Genomic DNA, 17,837 nt, shown 5'->3' on the forward strand with positions numbered 1-17,837 from the left:
GGTGGAAATCAATTTGGAGAATCCTCAAAAAACTAGAACTAGAGAGCTGAGGAGATGGCTCAGTGGAATAAGTGCTTGCCTGGCAAGCACAGGGGCCTGAGTTCAATCCCTGGTTCCACCAAAACAAAACAAAAACCAAAAGCAACAACAACAACAACAACAAAACCCCCTTCTAGAACTAGAGTTTCCATTTGACCCAGCTGTTCCTCTTCTTGATGTCCTCCTGAAAGAATTAAAAGAATCATAACACAATGACATGTGCACAAACATGTTTATGGCAGCCCAGTTTGCAATAGCCATGTCTTGGAAATGGCCCAAATAACCCATCAACTGCGAGTGTACAAAGGAGATGGGAGGGGGTTAAAATATGTACAATGAAGTACTACCCTGCTGCAAAGATGGACAAGTTCAAGACATTTCTAGCTAAATGAATGCATCTTGAGACCATACTATTAAGTGAAATAAATCAGACACACGTGCAAATATCCTATTATTTCTCTGGTGTGAGAAACTGTAAGTATAAATAAGGAACGTGCAAATATCCTATTATTTCTCTGGTGTGAGAAACTGTAAGTATAAATAAGGAACAATGTATCTAATAGATATTGTGAAATAGAAAATGTTCAAATGGGGTGGGGGAAAGGAAAGAAGGGGAAAGTAAAAAAAAATAATAAAAGAAAAGAAAGAAAAAAGGGACATTAGCATGCGTGTGAGGGTAATGACCCTGGGGAGACCTTGACTGGCACAAATGAGAAGTTTGTACCAGAACAGAAAAGAAAACAGCCTTTAAAAAATTTTTTAGTACAGAGTCTACAGGTCTCATTACACAGATCAGACTCGTAGTGACCCTCCTGTTTTCAGCCTCCCAAGCACTGGTATTACAGGCATGCGCCAACACACCCAGTGTCATTCACCATCTCAGTGTGCCCCAAGGGCAGGGCTGGTATGACATGCCAGGTATCAAACCCCAGTCCTTGTGTCTGCCTAAGCAGAGATTTTAACCCGCTGAGCTATCTGGCCAGCCCAGAAAACAGCTTTTTCATGGAAGGATTAGTGAGCTTTTACTGGTGCTCCTCCTAACACAGTGGGGTCGAGCATGCAGAGGCACGCCCACCTGGCTGCTCCCCACTACTGGCTTAAGGCTGTTGATCTAGGCTGGTGTGACCAGCATTCGCATAGCCTTTGCATGGAATTGGTAAAGCACTCGTTTCCTTTCTTGCTCCTATTTGCTAGGGCACACCTTGTGTGACTGCTAATTGTGGCGCCTGCTTGAATGGATTAAGAACCACTTAGTGGATTAGTGGAATGTGGCTCTGGGTGTGTCAGGGAAGAAGGAAGTCAGCCCCTTTCTTCCTTGGAGGAGGAGCTGCAGTCTTCACCATTGTTTTTGGAGATTTCTTCAAGCTTCTAACACAGACACCTACCAGACTCTGCAGTGAACTCTAGGCCTTTGATTTTTTACTATTTTCTTCAGCTCTAGCAGGCAGCCATCTATTCTTCATCCTTCCATCTTGGCTCTGCAGGCAGCCATTGTAAGGACTTACTACTTAGTCCTTTGATGCATATTTTATATTAAATCTGTTCCTCTAGTGAGCCCTAACTGATAAACCCGATTATTTTCTAACACAGACAAACTAAGATTTAGACTTTTTGCATACGTGGTATCATATGGAATTTACAACTTCGCAACTTGCTAGTTTTCATTCATGTTTGTGTTTCTGAGATTCAGTCACACAGATGGGAACATTCTGGTTTGTTCATTGCCCCTGAGAATTCTGTTGTCTGAACACACTAGAGAAGTCCCTTGCTGTCCTGTTGGGAACACTGAGGTTGTTCTCTTTCACTCTCTGCTGGCCCTTTATAAGGGCATTGCCACCAACATTCTCATGTGCCCGGGCCAGGGGTCCCTGGGACCGCACCCAGGAGGGTGGAAGAGTGTTTTTGCCAGTGACTTCGTCAAGTCCAGTAGTGCCAGGCGTGTTCCCAAGCACTGGCACCAGAGTGCACCAAGTAGCAGCACACACCTTCGTCAAGGCCTCACTGTGATGGCCCTGTTTGTGCAAAAGACAGTGGAACTTTTCTTCTCCAAACCCTAAGGAGGCTGAGTGCCTTCCCTCTGGTTTACTGGCCATTCCAGCTTTCCTTTCTGTGTAATGAGCTCATACCCGTGACCCCTTTTCTCTGCTTTTCCCCCCTTATGAATTTGTAGACATTTGTCATATACCCTGTGTTAGATGACATTGTCACTCCTGTTTTTGCTTCTCTTGATCTCAGCTGCCCAGGCTGTGTCATAAACAAATAGGCTTGCTGTCCCTTGCTGGGGAGGACACTGCCCTCTGCCTCCTTTCAGGATGGAGGCTGCATTTGGCCACAAGGGGGCGGAGCTGCTCCACTGAGCAGTGCCTCTCGTGGGCTCACTGCACAGTGAGCTCAGGGGGCTGTGTGCCCAGGGAAAGTCGTGCCAGGAAAGTGGGCCTGCGCGGTTGTCACAGGAGGAGGAGCAGTCTGGACAGCAGGGCTTAGCACTAGGATAAAGGACTGTAGGAGCATTGTTCGGGCAGAATAAGACCCCCAATGGTGATGGGGAAGGTGTTTCAATGAATGTCATGGAGGGGAGGACTGTGCCCTTAGCCAGCCTAAAGCTGACATGCTGAGCAGCCCTCCTGGGCTGCAGCGATCTCAGGTGTCCAGTGGGGACAATAATTCCAGGGGTCGATGTGTTTTCATTCTCCAGCCTTCCTAGCTTCTCTGAGCCTAAGTGTGCTCTTGGCAGTGCAACTCTTCCCCCAGAGGCTGATGTAAAGTGTATTCTTTGGCTCTTGTCTGCCCTGCAGCTGCTGCAGGATTTCTCTAGGCTGGCTCCTGGCCTGGGGGAGGCAGCTGGGCTCTGAGCATAGAGCCAGGCTGTGGGGCAGGGAGCTGCAGGGTCCCTAGACACCAGGCAGGATGCTGCCAGTCACCCACTTACACGGGCTCCTGCCTAGAGGAACAGTGTGCCTGTGGCTGGTGCAGGCTCTGCTATGAGTTGAGATGGGTGAGAGTTCAGCAGTCACGTGCTTCTAGACCTTCACCTTGGACCTGTGGCTGGTTTCCCATTTCTAAGACGTGGAGACGATAGTAGGGCTGGGCAGGTTGTCAGGAGGGTGTTGTGCATGGCACTTGGCACAGGGCCTGGGCCTGCTAGCAGATGTAACTGTGGCTGTTATTAAGGACACAAACAGACTTGCTATTATTAAAGATACAGACACATGCACATATATACCTTGGACACTGCTAAGACTCAAAAGGATGTCCTTTTTTAAAAATCAAACTATATGTGTGCTCCGTGTGATTGCTACAGAGAATATGTGAAAAAACTGGCCTCCTATCCCTGTCCCCTATCTCAGCTCGACCAGCTGTGATGGTGTGTCACTACCCCCTCCCACAGAGGCACGCTTCTGCACACATGTACATACCCCTAAATGCACACCCATAGTCATCCATATGCACCTGCATGCACACCTGTACATACATGTACAACCAGACACATGCACACATATGCATAGTCAAACATGTACACAACCATGGACACATACACATGTGCATACCCATATATATATATATACATGCATACTCATAGACACACTTGTGCACACCTTGTGTACACATACAACTCCATAGACACACAGAACATGCGTACCCATATATACCCATGCACATATATATACCCATACAATATATATTCTGATAGTCTCAATCATACACATGTGTACATACATACACACATATACACATGCACACTCTTAGACATAGACATGTATGTATACTTGTGTGCACATAGAAGCATACTCATGTATATATAACATGCGCATGAATAGGCACACACAAATCACATACATATACATCCATAGACAAATAAATGTGAATTTACAATTAGAAAAAAATAAAAACAAACTTTCCTGCCAACTTAGAACACTTTTGCACAGAGGTAGAAGGGAAAGAGGACAATTTTGTTATTGTGGGGCTAGGGAGATAGCTTGGCAGTCTAAGTGCCTGCCTGGCAAGCTCCAGTACCCAAGTTTGATCCCCAGTACCGCACGCCATGCCAGCCCCAGACCCTGGGTGTGCTGTGCCATCCACAGAAACTAGGTGTGCTGGTGCACATCTATAATCCAGCACTGGGGAGGCTGAGACCGGAGGATCACTATGAGTCTGGACTGTGTAGTGAGACCCTGTACCAAATAAATAAATAGTTTAAAAAATTTTGTGATTGTGCAAACCATGGAGTAGATAACAGCACACACTACAAGAGAGCTCACCTTTCAGAGCCTGGCAGATGCATCTGTCCACGCATACTCTGTTCCGAATTTCTCTCTTCTCACAAGTGGGAAGTCGCTCATTCCCGGGAGGAGGGCTGCAGGGCCCTCTGGATGTGTCCAAGTCAGAGGGGATGCCTGACCCCCACAGAGACAGTCCTGGAGTGCAAAAGCAGCCAGAGGCTTGGTTAGCTTTTAAGCAAGATTCACAGGCAGTGGGTGAGATGAAGATAGTGTTTACACTGTCAGCTATACTACAGCGCTACATGGAGACAGCCTCCATCCCTATCATATATCAGAGAAGAGTCTAACTTTATTTATTTTTACAGATTTGTATTTACCTTTACAACACACACCCATACACGTCCATTCACACCAGTTCACATCTACACACATCCATTCAAACATAAGGCACAAATACGTATGCATCCGTCCAACCACATGCATGTCCACCTAATGGGTCTACTGTAAGTTTTATACATTCACCTCTTTGTGGGCATTTGAGTTGTCGTGAGAGTTTGGCTGTTGTGAATAAAACTGCTCCGAACATTCAGAACATCGCATGCTGCCATTGCTTGGGCCATGTGATCAGTGTGGTTGATGTGCCACCTTGCTGTGATCCCAAAGCAACAGGCTGAAACCTCCAAAACTGAGCTAAAACAAATATTTCCTCCTTGTAAGTTAAATTTATTTGAGCCATTTGTTACAGTAAGGGAAAACTGATTAACATGTATCTTTCGCCTCAAATCACTTGCATTCTTATTTTTGGCTGTTTAAAATTTTTATGTTTTTTGCATGCCCTGTGACATGTATGATGTATATGAGAACTATTTTCTTTCAGTCTGTGACTTACATTTCTTTATTTCCTCCCTCCCTCCATTTCTTCTTTTCTTTTGCACTGGGGATCAAACCCATGACCTGGAACATGCTACACAAGTGTTACTTCACTGACCCACATCTCAGGTTAAGAGTGCCTTTGAAGAGTGAACATTTTTAATTTTAGTGCAGTGCAGTTCATCTAATTTTCTTTTATGATTGGTGCATTTTCCTTCCTGTCTTAAGAAATCCTAGTCTAATGTTATGGAAGCCTTTTCTCCAGTTTTCTTCTGGCAGCTTTAGAGCTTAGCTCTCCTGTTTGCACCTCGGATCCATTTGGAGTTGCTTGGATGTACATGGAGGGGAACAAGGTCGTGAATCATTTTTTCCCACACAGATGTCCAGTCGTTCTGGAAATGAATGCTGAGGGGCTGCCTCTCCTGGGTGGGAGCACATGAGCCATTGCGGGGGGGTCAGCTGTGTGGGTCTGTTTCTGGGCCTGTACTCCTTGACACATGTCTCGCACCTGTGTCGCGCCTGCTCCACATGGCTTCCTTGTGGCAGGCAGTACATTTCTCGTGGACCGGTATGAAGTTTCCAGGCTCATCTTGCTCTCACACCATCAGGGAGCGTGGCCTCTCCTCTGGCCTGGCTCATGGTTCAGTCTCATCCATGGCTCAGCCTTTACTTGATACCTTGGGTATTCCCAGGCCTTTCCTGCCTGGCTGGTCTCCCACCCCTGTATGACCCCTGAAGGTTTTCCATTTATAGCTCCAAGGGCTTCTTTGTCCAGGGATACATGGGTTAGCATTAGACACAGAGCCATGCAGCCCTTTGTGTGGCACCTGCTCTGTGCCCTGCAAGAGCCAGCTTCCTGCCTCCCTGGAGTGGTCCTCTGCTGTGTTCTATCTGGGTTCCACCTGTCGCTGCAGCAGGGAGCTGGGCAGCCAGAGGACCATCTCATTTGTTTCCCTTTTGCCATGGTTTGAATGTCTTGTCCCTCCCAAATCCTAGGTGTGTGGTATTGTAATAGTATTATAATTCCATGGCTTATGAAGTTGAAGAAGGAAGTTGCGCACAAAGATAGGAGGGGATTCAAAAGTGGGTTTCTGTGGTACTTTTTGTCTAGGGGTTTTTATATAAAAAAATGACCAGAGGTCAGACTGCTACAAGTCAAAGTAAGATCCACTTATAGGACTAAATCCAGCTTATCTAACCTAGAAATAGGCCCACAAGGAGCCGAGGCATGTAGCAAGTGTGTGTCTGCATGTACCTCATCCTCTATCATACTCAAGTGGTTCATTTAAAGAATAACATGAAAAAAAAAAAAGAATTAAAAAAAAAGGCCGGGAGATGGCTCAGTGGAATAAGTGCTTCCCTGGCAAGTGCAAGAGCCTGAGTTCAATCCCCGGTTCTGCCAAAAAAAAAAGAAAAAAAAAAAAGAAATAAGAATAACATGAGAAGGCAAAAATGTTTTCTTGACAGACAGGAGCATCCCTCATCTTGCCTGTTACATCACTTGTTACATCCCCGGACTCCAGTGTCCGCCTGGGTCCTTTCTTCAACTGTGACTTCAGGTCCTGTGTACCTAACAGAAATCTGGTTATCCTGATTGTCCTATGCCTGGTCCCTCTGCCTAACCTACCGATCTATAATAGTATTAACAAGGGGGAAACCTAAACACTGTGGTGGTTAGAGGTTGGGCTTTTGGGAAATGATTGGGACTAAAGATGGATGGCTTTATAAAAAGAGAGACACCCCTGTAATCCCAGTACTCTGGAGTCTGAGCAGAAGGATCTCAGCCCGAATTACATACTGAGAACCTGTGTCATCCTACAACCCCTGAAAGAGGAACAAAGACCAGAAGGCCCAGCCACACATTTGTGCCTCTGTCCTGCCATGCGATGCCTCTGCTGCCTGCCAGAGGCCTCTGCTAGCCAGAGGCCAACACTGTGAGCTCCCAGAACCTCCCAGAACCAAGAGCCAAAATGGGGCTATATTCTCAATTGCTGAGCCAGTCTGTGGCGTTGTGTCCTTAGCAAGAGAAAACAGGCAAGCACACCTACCCCAAGCATCCTGGTCTGGACTCTGCCTGTCGGTCAGTGTCTGAAAAAGATGTTTCAGAGAATTTTTCCAGTTTCTGGGCATTGGCAGTGGGAAGCAAGGCTGGTTCAGCAACTCCACATGGCTAGAGGCAGGGGCTCCCCCTCAGTACAAAGCTCACGTGCAGGAAGTGCCTGTGTTTTCCTTTCCTTGCCATCTGGGAAGGAACCCAGCCCCTCCTGTGTGCTAGGCAAGTGTGCTATTCCTGAGCCGCACCCAACCCTTATTTTCAGACAGGGTCATGCTAAGTTGCCCAGCCTGACCTCGAACTCACAATCTTCTTCCTTAGCCTACTGATAGTTGATATTATAGGTGTGCATCACAGAGCCAGCTGTGGTCTCCTCTTTTATTCAGAGTTTTAAAATTGAGACGGCGGCATACTTAATTTCTCAAAATCTCTTTTTGCCATCTGTTAAGCTGATCCAATGATTTTTTTTGATCTGTTGATATGGCATTTCATAGTATTAGAAGTGTTAAAATTTGAAAGTGCCTCTGTAGTTGTAAGCACATTTCATCTCATCTGCAAAGTGATCCTTACAGTGGCGTTGATGTTAGGGTCCCAGGGATATCACCATGGCCCCTTCAAGGAAGAGGAAGTGCTGCCTTGGGCACAGGTGGGGAGCATTGTGGGAGGCTTAGGTGGCCAACTACAGAGCCATGCTCTCCTTTCTGGGCACCCCAGGGCAGCTTCCCCAGCCCATCTTGGAGACAGTTGTGTTTGAGATGGATCAGGCCTAGGAGACTTCTAGCCCTAGGAGACTTCCACTTGGGGTCAGCCCTGGGGCTTTCAGGTCAGACCTGAGTCCCAGAACACCCCCCTCTCATTGATAAGGTGTGAGGGCTCAGGTGGCCTTTATCTTGGAATTTGTTTAAGATCCAGGAATATTGTGGGATGCCAGAGCCACGGGTCTTAGGAGTCCCAGCGAAGGCAGGGTATCTCCTGCTAGGAGCCTGAGCACATTTCAAAGTGAGACAGATGGGAAACACTAACTCTCATTTTTCCCTGTTCCAGACGGAGGGGGGGATTACAGGTGGGTCCCTCTTCTTATAAAGCTATGATGCGTTTAGTCCTAATCACTTCCTGGGAGCCACTGCTCCTCACCCCTCCCTTTGCTTCCTCTCACCCCTCCCAATAGATGGGGACAGTTTGCTTCACTGTCCTCCCTGGTTATTAAACCTCCACTCTAACATGAGCACAACTCCAACATGAGTCAGAGAGCATGCTGCCCCTCAACCCCTCCCACCACTCCAGATGCTGCTGTTGCCTTTGTGAAGAAGGAAAGGGCCACCCTGGAGTGGCTCAGGTCAGGAAGGGGCAATCTGGGCCCCTTATTTGCATACGCAGCATTCACGGCAAGCTTTCATCTCTGAGACTCACTGCCACAGGCCTGCAGATCCTATATGAGCAGCGTCCCCAGACACTTTCTGGGTTTCATCTAGGAGGGCTCCCTTCTGTTTACTGAATCCCTGGCTGTAGCACAGGCCCTGTTAAAATAAAGACTTGCCTTGAACTGCTCCTATAAACCTGCTCATGATTCATTTCTCAGGTAGCGTAGGGTGCAAAAGTCTTATAAACACACTTGGGATTTTTATCCTGAGCTGTTTTAAAAGAAAAAGCAATAATCACTCAGCTGTCAGTACCAAAGAGCTCCAGAGACTGCAGTCAATGAAGACCACCAGCAAAAACCCAGTGCCTGACAGAGTTGACCTATGGTGTCCAGCACAAGGTGGCATTGGATGGTGATGGCCAGCAGTACCCAGCAGCTGGCTATGTCTGCTGTGGGTATCTAGCATTATGTGGTGTCATCTGGTGACATCAGGACCTAGCAGAGCTGTACTATGCTGATTCATGATTTCCATCTGAATTGAGCAGAAGAACCCTAGGCTGATGGGCAGCAAGAGGGGTGACTCACTGGAGCAGACTCTGACTTACAGACTCTCCAAGGAAATACATTAGCCAAAGAGATATTTGTAGTGTGATAAAATAAATATCACAAAACACTGACCATTGAGCTACCTTACATGCATGGTTCAATGGTATAAAACACATCCACTACTCACCTGTGGAGCTCTTTCCACTTCATAAATCTGAAGCCCTGTCTCCATAAAACAACTTGTTTTCTCTCCCCACCCCCTGGCAGCCCACTCTACTTTCTGCCTCTCCAAGTGTGACTGTCCTAGATAGCTCATATTAGAGGAATCATATAGTATGATTCCTCTAATTTGGTGACTGGCATGTTTTTACTGTCTCATGTATGTTGTAGAATATGTCCAAAGTTCTTACCTTTTTAGGGCTGAATAATATTTTATTGCATGGATAGACCACATTTTATCCATCCACTTAGCGATGGACATTTCTGTTGTGTTTCCCTTTTGGCTTTTGTGAATAGTGCTGCTATGAATATTGAGTCCTTGTGTTTAATTCTTTTGAGAATGTACCTTAGAACTAGAACAGCTAAAATATATGGTTGTGTCTTTCTTTCTTCCTTTCCTTTCCTTTCCTTTTTTTTTTTTTTTTTTGGCAGAACCAGGGATTGAACTCAGGCCCTTGTGCTTGCCAGCCAAGTGCTTATTCTACTGAGCTATCTTCCCAGCCTCTCTTTTCTTTGACCTTTGGCTCCCAGCCACATGGCATCCTCTGAGCAGACAGTGTGGGATGGGACTGCTGATCAGAGGATTAGGGCTGCTTTTAGACCCCACACAGCTGGGGGCAGCCAGAGGACTGCACTGTGAGCCTGTGTCCTCTGTCAGCTCAGTTGGTCTCGAGGCTAGCCAGTGTCCCATGAGAGCCTCTTTAAGGTCCATCCCATCCAGCCCAGAGAGTCTATTATGCTCAGAAACCTGGAGGCTTAAAAGTCCCTTTTAATATATTTTACTTTATTATTATTTTAGTTTTGATGAATGTGATAATTATATACACTAATAGAGGTCAGTGTACTATTTCAGCATATGTATACAGCATGCATGGAGGGAGGCTGGATTTAATTCATCTTAAATGTCAAATGTTTAGCATTTAATGAATTCATACATGCACATAAAAATTCCAAAAATCTAATAATGACATGGTTATCGTCCCTACTCCTTCCCCCATCCAGACCTGCTCAGCAGAGAGCTGTGCTTGACAGTCTAGGTTTTAGCTGGCAGTTTTGTACATATTCTTTATTCCTAAGTAATATGTTCATGCTGCTAATTCTTGGTCAAGCTTAGATGTTACAAGTTGGTGAGCTTTTCCACACCTCTCCTCCTCTAATCTCCTCAAATAGCTATTTTTCTATTTTTAGTTTTATGATGCTTAGATATTATAATCATATATAATTATTCATTTTAGGACCAAGTGGTATCCTATAATTAAATACATATTTGTTTACACTGTAAAATTTTTATTACAGTTCTCATTGCCTCATGTTTTCCCTTGCACAGCTCTCTCTGCTGATATACTTAATTTCTTTCTTGGTTCTAGTGTTTCCCCAATTGCTCATCTAGTCTCTCTAGTTGTGTCTTGAGTTTGTTTTGTGTGGGGAATGCTTCCTGGAGTTCTGCTTTCTCTTTTTTCCACCTGAGATGGATGTTCTCTGGGCCCACGGCAAGTTAGCTGGTGTGAGATTCCTCAACACTGCCATGCCTGTAGAATCTACTATCTCCTGGTTCTATGTTTCATTTTTCTTGGGTCTACCCTTCATTCTGCTTGAGCATATCCTTGAAGAAGTGTCTTTTCGGAAGTGCATGGAAGGTGGATATGGTAGTTCTAAAATAGGGCTGCACATTTTTTGGCTTTGCTCTCAGTGATGGGGAGGTCTTTGTCCCTCCTCTTGAGTCTGAGACTTGTGACTTCTAGTAACACAATATAGTAGAAGTGATGTCAAGAGACTTCACAGGATAGGATGCACAAAGCTGCACTTCTGCTGTGCTTGCTATAACATGTGCACTGAGCTCTGAGATTCCCATGTTGGAGAAGTTGTGGGGAGCCTGGCTTTCTAGCAATCTATATTGCCTACCAGGCCTGTGAGTGAGATTAGGCCTGAACATCATGTAGGACCTCTGTGGGTGCCATGTGGACCAGATGCGTCACCCACTGAGTCATGCCTGAGTTCTCTATCTACAGAGTCACAAGGTAGAACTAAAAGATTATTGCTGAGTGTGGGTGTAGTTTGTTGTACAACAAAAGACAACAAACAAATGTTTCCTAAATTTTTGCATGCTGAAAAACACCTCCAGTCTACTCTTTTGCTTAGCAAATAGAAAGGCTGGGAATAGGAAAACAGGTTGACAGAGAATTTGTTCCAGAATGTTAAAGTATTGCTCCATTGGTCTCCAGAGTAAGTTGTGACTCTTGAGATGTCCAATGCCCCCTGCTGTCTGTGTCTCTTTCATCGTAATTCACTTTACCCACTCAAAATTCTGAGGGTCTCCATTTAGTCTGAAAGTTTTGGAATGTTCCTTGTGTTTGTTATGGGAGATGCCCTTCTATCAGGTGAGCCCCCAGCAAAGCTGCCATTTCTGGGGTCACTTCCTTTCCTCTGGTTCTCTGTTCTGTCTTTGGGAACTTCTGGCTGGCTGCTGGGTCTCCAGGATTGATTCTCTAGGTCTTCTTACTGCCCTATCTTTTAGCTCTGCTTTCTGGCCATTTTCTTACACACCTCAGAATAATTCAACTTACACTTTTTTGACTTTATAAAGGTGTTACAATTTGGATCTTAAATGTCTCTAGAGGCCCATGTGTTGGTGGCTTGATCATGAGCCTGGTCCTGTTGCCAGGTGATGGAACCTCTGGTTAGTGGGGCTTCATGGAAGAAAGTTAGCTCATTGGGAGTGTGTCCATGAAGGAGGTATTGGGACCCCAACTTCTCTTTCTCCTGAGTACCATAGGGTGAGGAGATCTGCTTCCTTACCATAACATTCTTACCACAGGCCCCAAGGGACAGGGTCAAGTAACTATAGACTAAAGCCTCTGAAACCATGAGCCAGAATAAACCTTTTCTCCTTTTAAGTGATTTAAGTCAGGTATTTTGTCACAATGATAAAAATCCAACTAATACAGATGGTGTTCTAGCAGTATGTTTTCGGAAAAAGCATACTTTCCGCTTTGGATTTAGATTTCCCCCAGCTAATGATATGTGTTGTGTTTCTCCCTGACACCAGCTGTGGGCTAATGTGAGGATTCTGACCTATTAAAGTGAGGTAAGGCTGAGCTATGGTGTTCAGTAGGGGTATGGAATGCATTTTTAAGTGACATTATTTTCAACACTTATTTTATTTTCTCCTCTTCAAATGAATTTTAATTTTGGATCCCATTTAAACATTTTTAATATTTATTTTTCTCTCTTCTTAGACATTTGTTTTCTTTTTGGGGATAAGAAAGTCTCTTCTTGGAGGGTTAAGCTTATCTTGGACTCTATTTTTATTTTTTTGAGGCAGGGTCTTGCTGTTATAGGGTAGTTTCTTTAGAAATAGCTCAACAATCTAAAGTATTCCAGGTTCTTACCTTGAATAAAGAATTGGATGAGACAGGCCAACAATGGTGCCAAAAGTTTATTTGAAAAGTGTGATTTGAGTAGGCATGGAAGAAACAAGCTCTGCAGAGCAGATTTGGGCCAAACACAAAGAAAAGGGACAAAAACAAAACTAAAAGCACACATCACAGATGAGAAACTCGGCCTGGGCTATCATGGGAACTCTAATGGCTGCTCCCCATGGCATTCAGCCTTTTCTTTAATACCTTACACATCTGGTGGGAGCTCAAGAGAAGTTCTACATGTAGGATGGATTTTCATGTGGCCTAGTGTTGCTCTGAGTCCCTGTGTTGTCCAGGCCTGCTCATTTTCCCAGCCAACTTTGCCACACCCTATCTCCTATTGTAATGGTTGATACATCGTGTCAACTTGAGAAGTCTAAAGGTTTAATCAAGTGACTTAGCAGGGGGCCAGGGTCCTCCTGAGCCTATGGAGGAGGAGCTCAAGGAGATGATGTGAGTGGATAGCTGGCATGTAATGTAAGGGAGGCAAAGAGGCTCGCGCTCCCTCCTATTTTGCTCTTGCTGCTTTTGCTGTCCTCTGCTGCCTTGAACTGGTTCCCCTGTGCCATACGACCTTGCCTTGGAACCAGCTGATTATGGATTGCAACCTTCACGATTGTGGCTAAATAAACCTTTTCTTTCCTTAATTTTGGGCGTTGGGTAGTCTGTCAATGAGAGAAAAGTGACCAAAACACCTATATCATCTCTAAGTAGCCCATGCTGGCTTCAGTCTTACAGATCCTTGTCTCAGCTAGCCAAGTGCGGGGAGTACAGGTGTGCACCACCACCTCACCTGCCGCCAGAGCTCCCATTGTTTTGTTCAGCCTGTTTAGACCTCAGCTAGGGGCTGAATTTTCATGACTATTACTTTTGCTAACTAGTATTTTTATGTACTCACTGTGGCAACCACTACCTCAAGAGCCTATTTTCTTATTGAATTCTCATGGTAACCCCATGGTGCATGTTATCCTTATTCCCACTATAGTGAGAAAGGTGAGGAACATAGTGCTTAAGTTCTCATAACTAGTAAGGAGCAGGGTCAGTTAAGAACCCAGGTGGCTGAGAATCTTGCTGATCCTGCAGACTCCAAAAGCAGGAATCCTGAGCCCATAGCAGGGGTGCACCCCTCTCCTTTTTCTCTACATCAACCCTTTGGCTGTTTGCTGGTGCTGCTTGTGGCTGCAGTGTTCACCCTGTGGTAACTTGGGGATCCGTCGTAACCTTACTCCCGAAGTGCGTCTTGTCTTTGTTATTATTTTTGCATCACACTGATATATTGACAGTTGTCGGAAACAAAAGACATCACTTTGATTATAGCGTTCTGGTTGTAGGAGTGGTCTTTCCATTTACAAAATATAGTAATCCTCAGCTGCTGAAAATTGAATGAACACTGAGCTGCATTTTTTTTTTTTTTTGGCAGAACCGGGGATAGAACTCAGGCCCTTGCGCTTGCCAGGGAAGCGCTTATTCCACTGAGCCATCTCCAGCTCCTGCATTTTTTACTAAATAGGAAATTTATACTCCTTACTTTGAGATAATAGTCAATTCACCTGTAGCTATAAGAAATAACACAGATAGGGTCTGGGGAGATAGCTCAGCAGTCTAAGCACCTGCCTGGCAAGTGCAAGGATTCAGATTCAAACCCTGTTATTGAATGCCTTGCTGGCCCTGGAACTTCCAGCATGCCATGCTGGCCACCAAAACTGGGCATGGTGGTGCACACCTGTAATCCCAGCACCGGGGAGGCTGAGACAGGAGGATCACTGTGAGTCTGAACTGCACGGTGAGACACTGTACCAATTAATTAATTAATTAAAAAAAGAAATAACACAGACCCTGTGTAGTCTTTCTTTCCCTGGAAGGGCATCTCTTAAACATGTTTTTATCTTTCTGTTTTTTTTTTTTTTTTTGAGGTAGGGTCTCACTCTGTAGTGCAACTTGGCTTTGAACTCACTATGTAGCCCAATCTGCTGTGAACTTGTGATCCTCCTGCCTTAGCCTCTCAAGTGCTGGAATTATAGGGGTGTACCACTACATCTGGCTTTCTGTGTTTTCTCCTGGGCCACTTTCAAAGGGAGCTTGCCTCTGCCTGTTAGGCCTTCATGGAGACAGAGCTCACAGGGTCCTTCAGGCAGTGTTGGGCTCTGACCACTGGAGTCTTTCCTAATGACCTCCAGGCTGGAAAGCTCCAAGAGCACGCTGGGCTTGTCACACAACCCAAGTGCTGCCGCTCAGCCTGGAACGGGACCTAGTTGGTGTCCTCCACCCTGTTTCCTCCTCCTTTCTCCATAGAATGTCTGCTCCCTGCCCTACTTTTCTCCTCTGATCCCTCCCCTCTCTTTCTTTTGCACTGAGGCTTGAACACACTCACTGAACTATACCCCCAGATCTAAGGGCAATCACTAAATTTCCTGTGCTGAGCTCGAACTTGTAATTCTCCTGCCTCACCCTCTAGAATAGCTGGGAGTAATGCCACGTGACATCCTCCCTTGCCGACTGCCTAGGAGCTGGGTCCATCTGCTGTCTGTCTGTCACATCACAGGCCTGCCTCTGTCTCCCTCTGCTGTTCTCCCCTGCCTGGTCATACCTGCTGTGGGGCTCCTAAGGCTTAGGATCCCTCTCCAGTGAACTCACATGGAGGTGCAGTGTGAACACCAACACTCAGGCAATCTTGGTTCTAAAGCATTTTCTTGTTATAGTCAGTCAATTGGACAGCAGTGCTGCTGTCTGGAACAGCACCTGCTGGGGATGGCAGTGCTACAGTCTTTGATGTTCCTAGCTGCACTCCTTCCCCACTGTGTTCCCAAAGTCTCAGTGACAGGAAGCAGCCAGTCCAGGACAAAGCCTCAGTTACAGGCCCAAATCTATGTAAAGGAGGAGGTAGCAGCTTTTGGTTGTCATGTTTGGTTCTAAATACAAAAGTTGGGGCTGGTGAGATATAGTTCAGTGGACTAAGTGCCTGCTTAGGCAAGTGCAGGGACTGGGTTCAATCCCTGACACCACATGCTGGCCCTGCCTCTGAGTGCACTGAACTGGTCACTGGGTGTGATGTCACATGCCTGTAATCCCAGTGCTGTGGAGGCTGAGAACAGGAGGATCACTAAGAGTCCGAGCTGTGTAGTGAGACCTTATACCAAATACATAAACAAAAGTTGGACAAGAAGCACCCAAGCACACAATGACCACAGAAACAAGAAGCAATCTATTATGTTAAATTAAAGACAAATTAAGATCAGGAAGAAAAATTAAATCTGGGAAACCACTCCTTAGGAACAGGTTTGGGAACCCCTTCTGTGTGCCTGTCTGTCTTTCAGGGCTAAGCCACCCGGGCACACTGGTTGTCCTGACTCTGGGCCAATGGCATTCAGCCTTCTCATCAGATGGGGCAGTCCATTCTGACATTGTGGATGAGACCTCACAGGGGACAGTGATGGCAGTGCCGGGTCATGCCTCTTACAGTGGGGGACAGACAGGCTCATCTCTGGCCTTTGGGAGCCTTTCAAGGTGTCCAGTTAAGGCATTAGGCTGCAGCATTGAGGAAACATTTTTTTCTCAGCTCCCAGCAAGTGAAGTAGACAAGCTAACCCTGTTCGTCTGACATGGAAGTCCAGGTGTCCTCAGAGTCCTGGGTTTGGTTGTGTATACTTTTTGGGGGGAATGCAGACAATGGTAATAACAGTGGTGGTGACTAAAGCGTGCTTACTGTTTTAGAGCCACGGTATTTTCTCTTCACACCAGCAGAGCTGGGATGGATCTCAAACCTAGTGCACCTCCATGTGCTAGGAGATGGGCTGGGCCCTGTAGCAGGGGACAGGCAGCTCCAGCTCTCATTCTGAGGAGGCAGAGGCCCTTGGGGCCCATCCTTGGCCAAAGCTGCCCCGGGGTGGAATGGCAGAATTTAGCTTCCCTGAAGGAGCAAAGCAGCTCATCCTTACTCAGCTTCCTAGGTGCCATGGTTTCTGTTCTTGAGTCCCCATTAGAGTGAGATCCTTCCATCCCTGTACTTTGTGTCCCCCTTCCCCCCTGGGTGCCACCACCTTTGGACTCCTAGTGTCCTATCTGAGGGACCCTCATGCTTCCTCCCAGTACAGTATAGCACTTGCCCAGATAGCCACACATGCAACACACATGCACCGGGTGGTGGCCACGTCCCGGAAGGGTGACAGTGGGTGGGTCTCAGGGTATGCTCCACTCTCCTGCAGCCCTGCTGGCCTCAGTGATCCCTGCTGTCCTCCACCAGGTCCGAGGGTGGAGGGATGAGGTCTCGGGGGTTCATCCTGGCCACCAGGCAGACGTCATAGCTGTCATGCATGAGGACGTTGATGGCAACAACATTCCACTGGTTTTCCCAAGGGTCCAGCTCCAGAATTTCTTTGGAGATAACCTCATGGCGATCTGAGATACAGGACAATAGGGAGACAAAATGTCATGGTGGGTTAAGTTCAGAGGCTGTCAGCACTGTGGTAAACCAAGTCCTCTAAAGCACTAAGCACCAAGAGATAATGAACAAACAGAGGCATAAAGCTACTGTAAGGGGAATACAGAGTATTCCCAACATAAGAAGCCAAGGAAGGGCATGTCACTGCTCATTCTCAAAAATTTATTCAAGCCAGGTCTGTAATGCCAGCGTGTGGGAGGCTACGACAGGAGGATCTAAAGCTGGACCCCAGCCTGGTGACTTAGCAAGGCCCTGTCCTAAAATTTAAGAGGTCTGGGAATGAAGCTCAGTATGAGGGCCCTGGGGGTTCAATTTCCAGTACCAGAAACAAACAGACAAGACTCCAAAACAGAATATGATTTTGTTTGGGCTTATATATTAAATTTGTAAACCAAATTGGGAAGAGTTAATGGTTTAACAGTCATTCTCATTAGAAGCTTGATATATTTCTTAATTTTGGGAGTTGAGGGTTACTTTATGTATTTCAATGTAACTTACTTAGAAAATCTTAATGAGCATACTGATAAGTACTGAAACTGGGAATTAGATCAGATCTCTTACCTCAAATATAAATTTTTGGATAGTGCTAGGCAGAATAATTTGAACTCAGTAGAAAGATATACCTGAGATGTTCTTTGGCTCTATTTTGAATTTGTTTTTTCTGTCTTCTTGA

At 45.9% G+C, this 17,837-nt stretch overlaps 1 protein-coding gene across 2 annotated transcripts in view; it reads right to left on the reverse strand.

The window, feature by feature from the left end:
* Positions 1 to 15,909: 15,909 nt before the first annotated feature.
* Positions 15,910 to 17,837, reverse strand: part of Kbtbd12 (kelch repeat and BTB domain containing 12) — a 65,430-nt gene continuing 63,502 nt past the window's right edge. For both annotated transcript variants that reach the window (XM_023706375.1, XM_012512659.2), the window contains exon 6: positions 15,910 to 17,121. In XM_023706375.1, coding sequence (XP_023562143.1) covers positions 16,940 to 17,121 — 182 coding nt within the window. In that variant the 3' untranslated portion in view covers positions 15,910 to 16,939. The remainder of the gene's footprint in view (positions 17,122 to 17,837) is intronic.

The sequence above is a fragment of the Octodon degus genome, unplaced genomic scaffold, assembly GCF_000260255.1.
Source record: "Octodon degus isolate 3935 unplaced genomic scaffold, OctDeg1.0 scaffold00254, whole genome shotgun sequence".
Lineage (NCBI taxonomy): Eukaryota > Metazoa > Chordata > Mammalia > Rodentia > Octodontidae > Octodon > Octodon degus.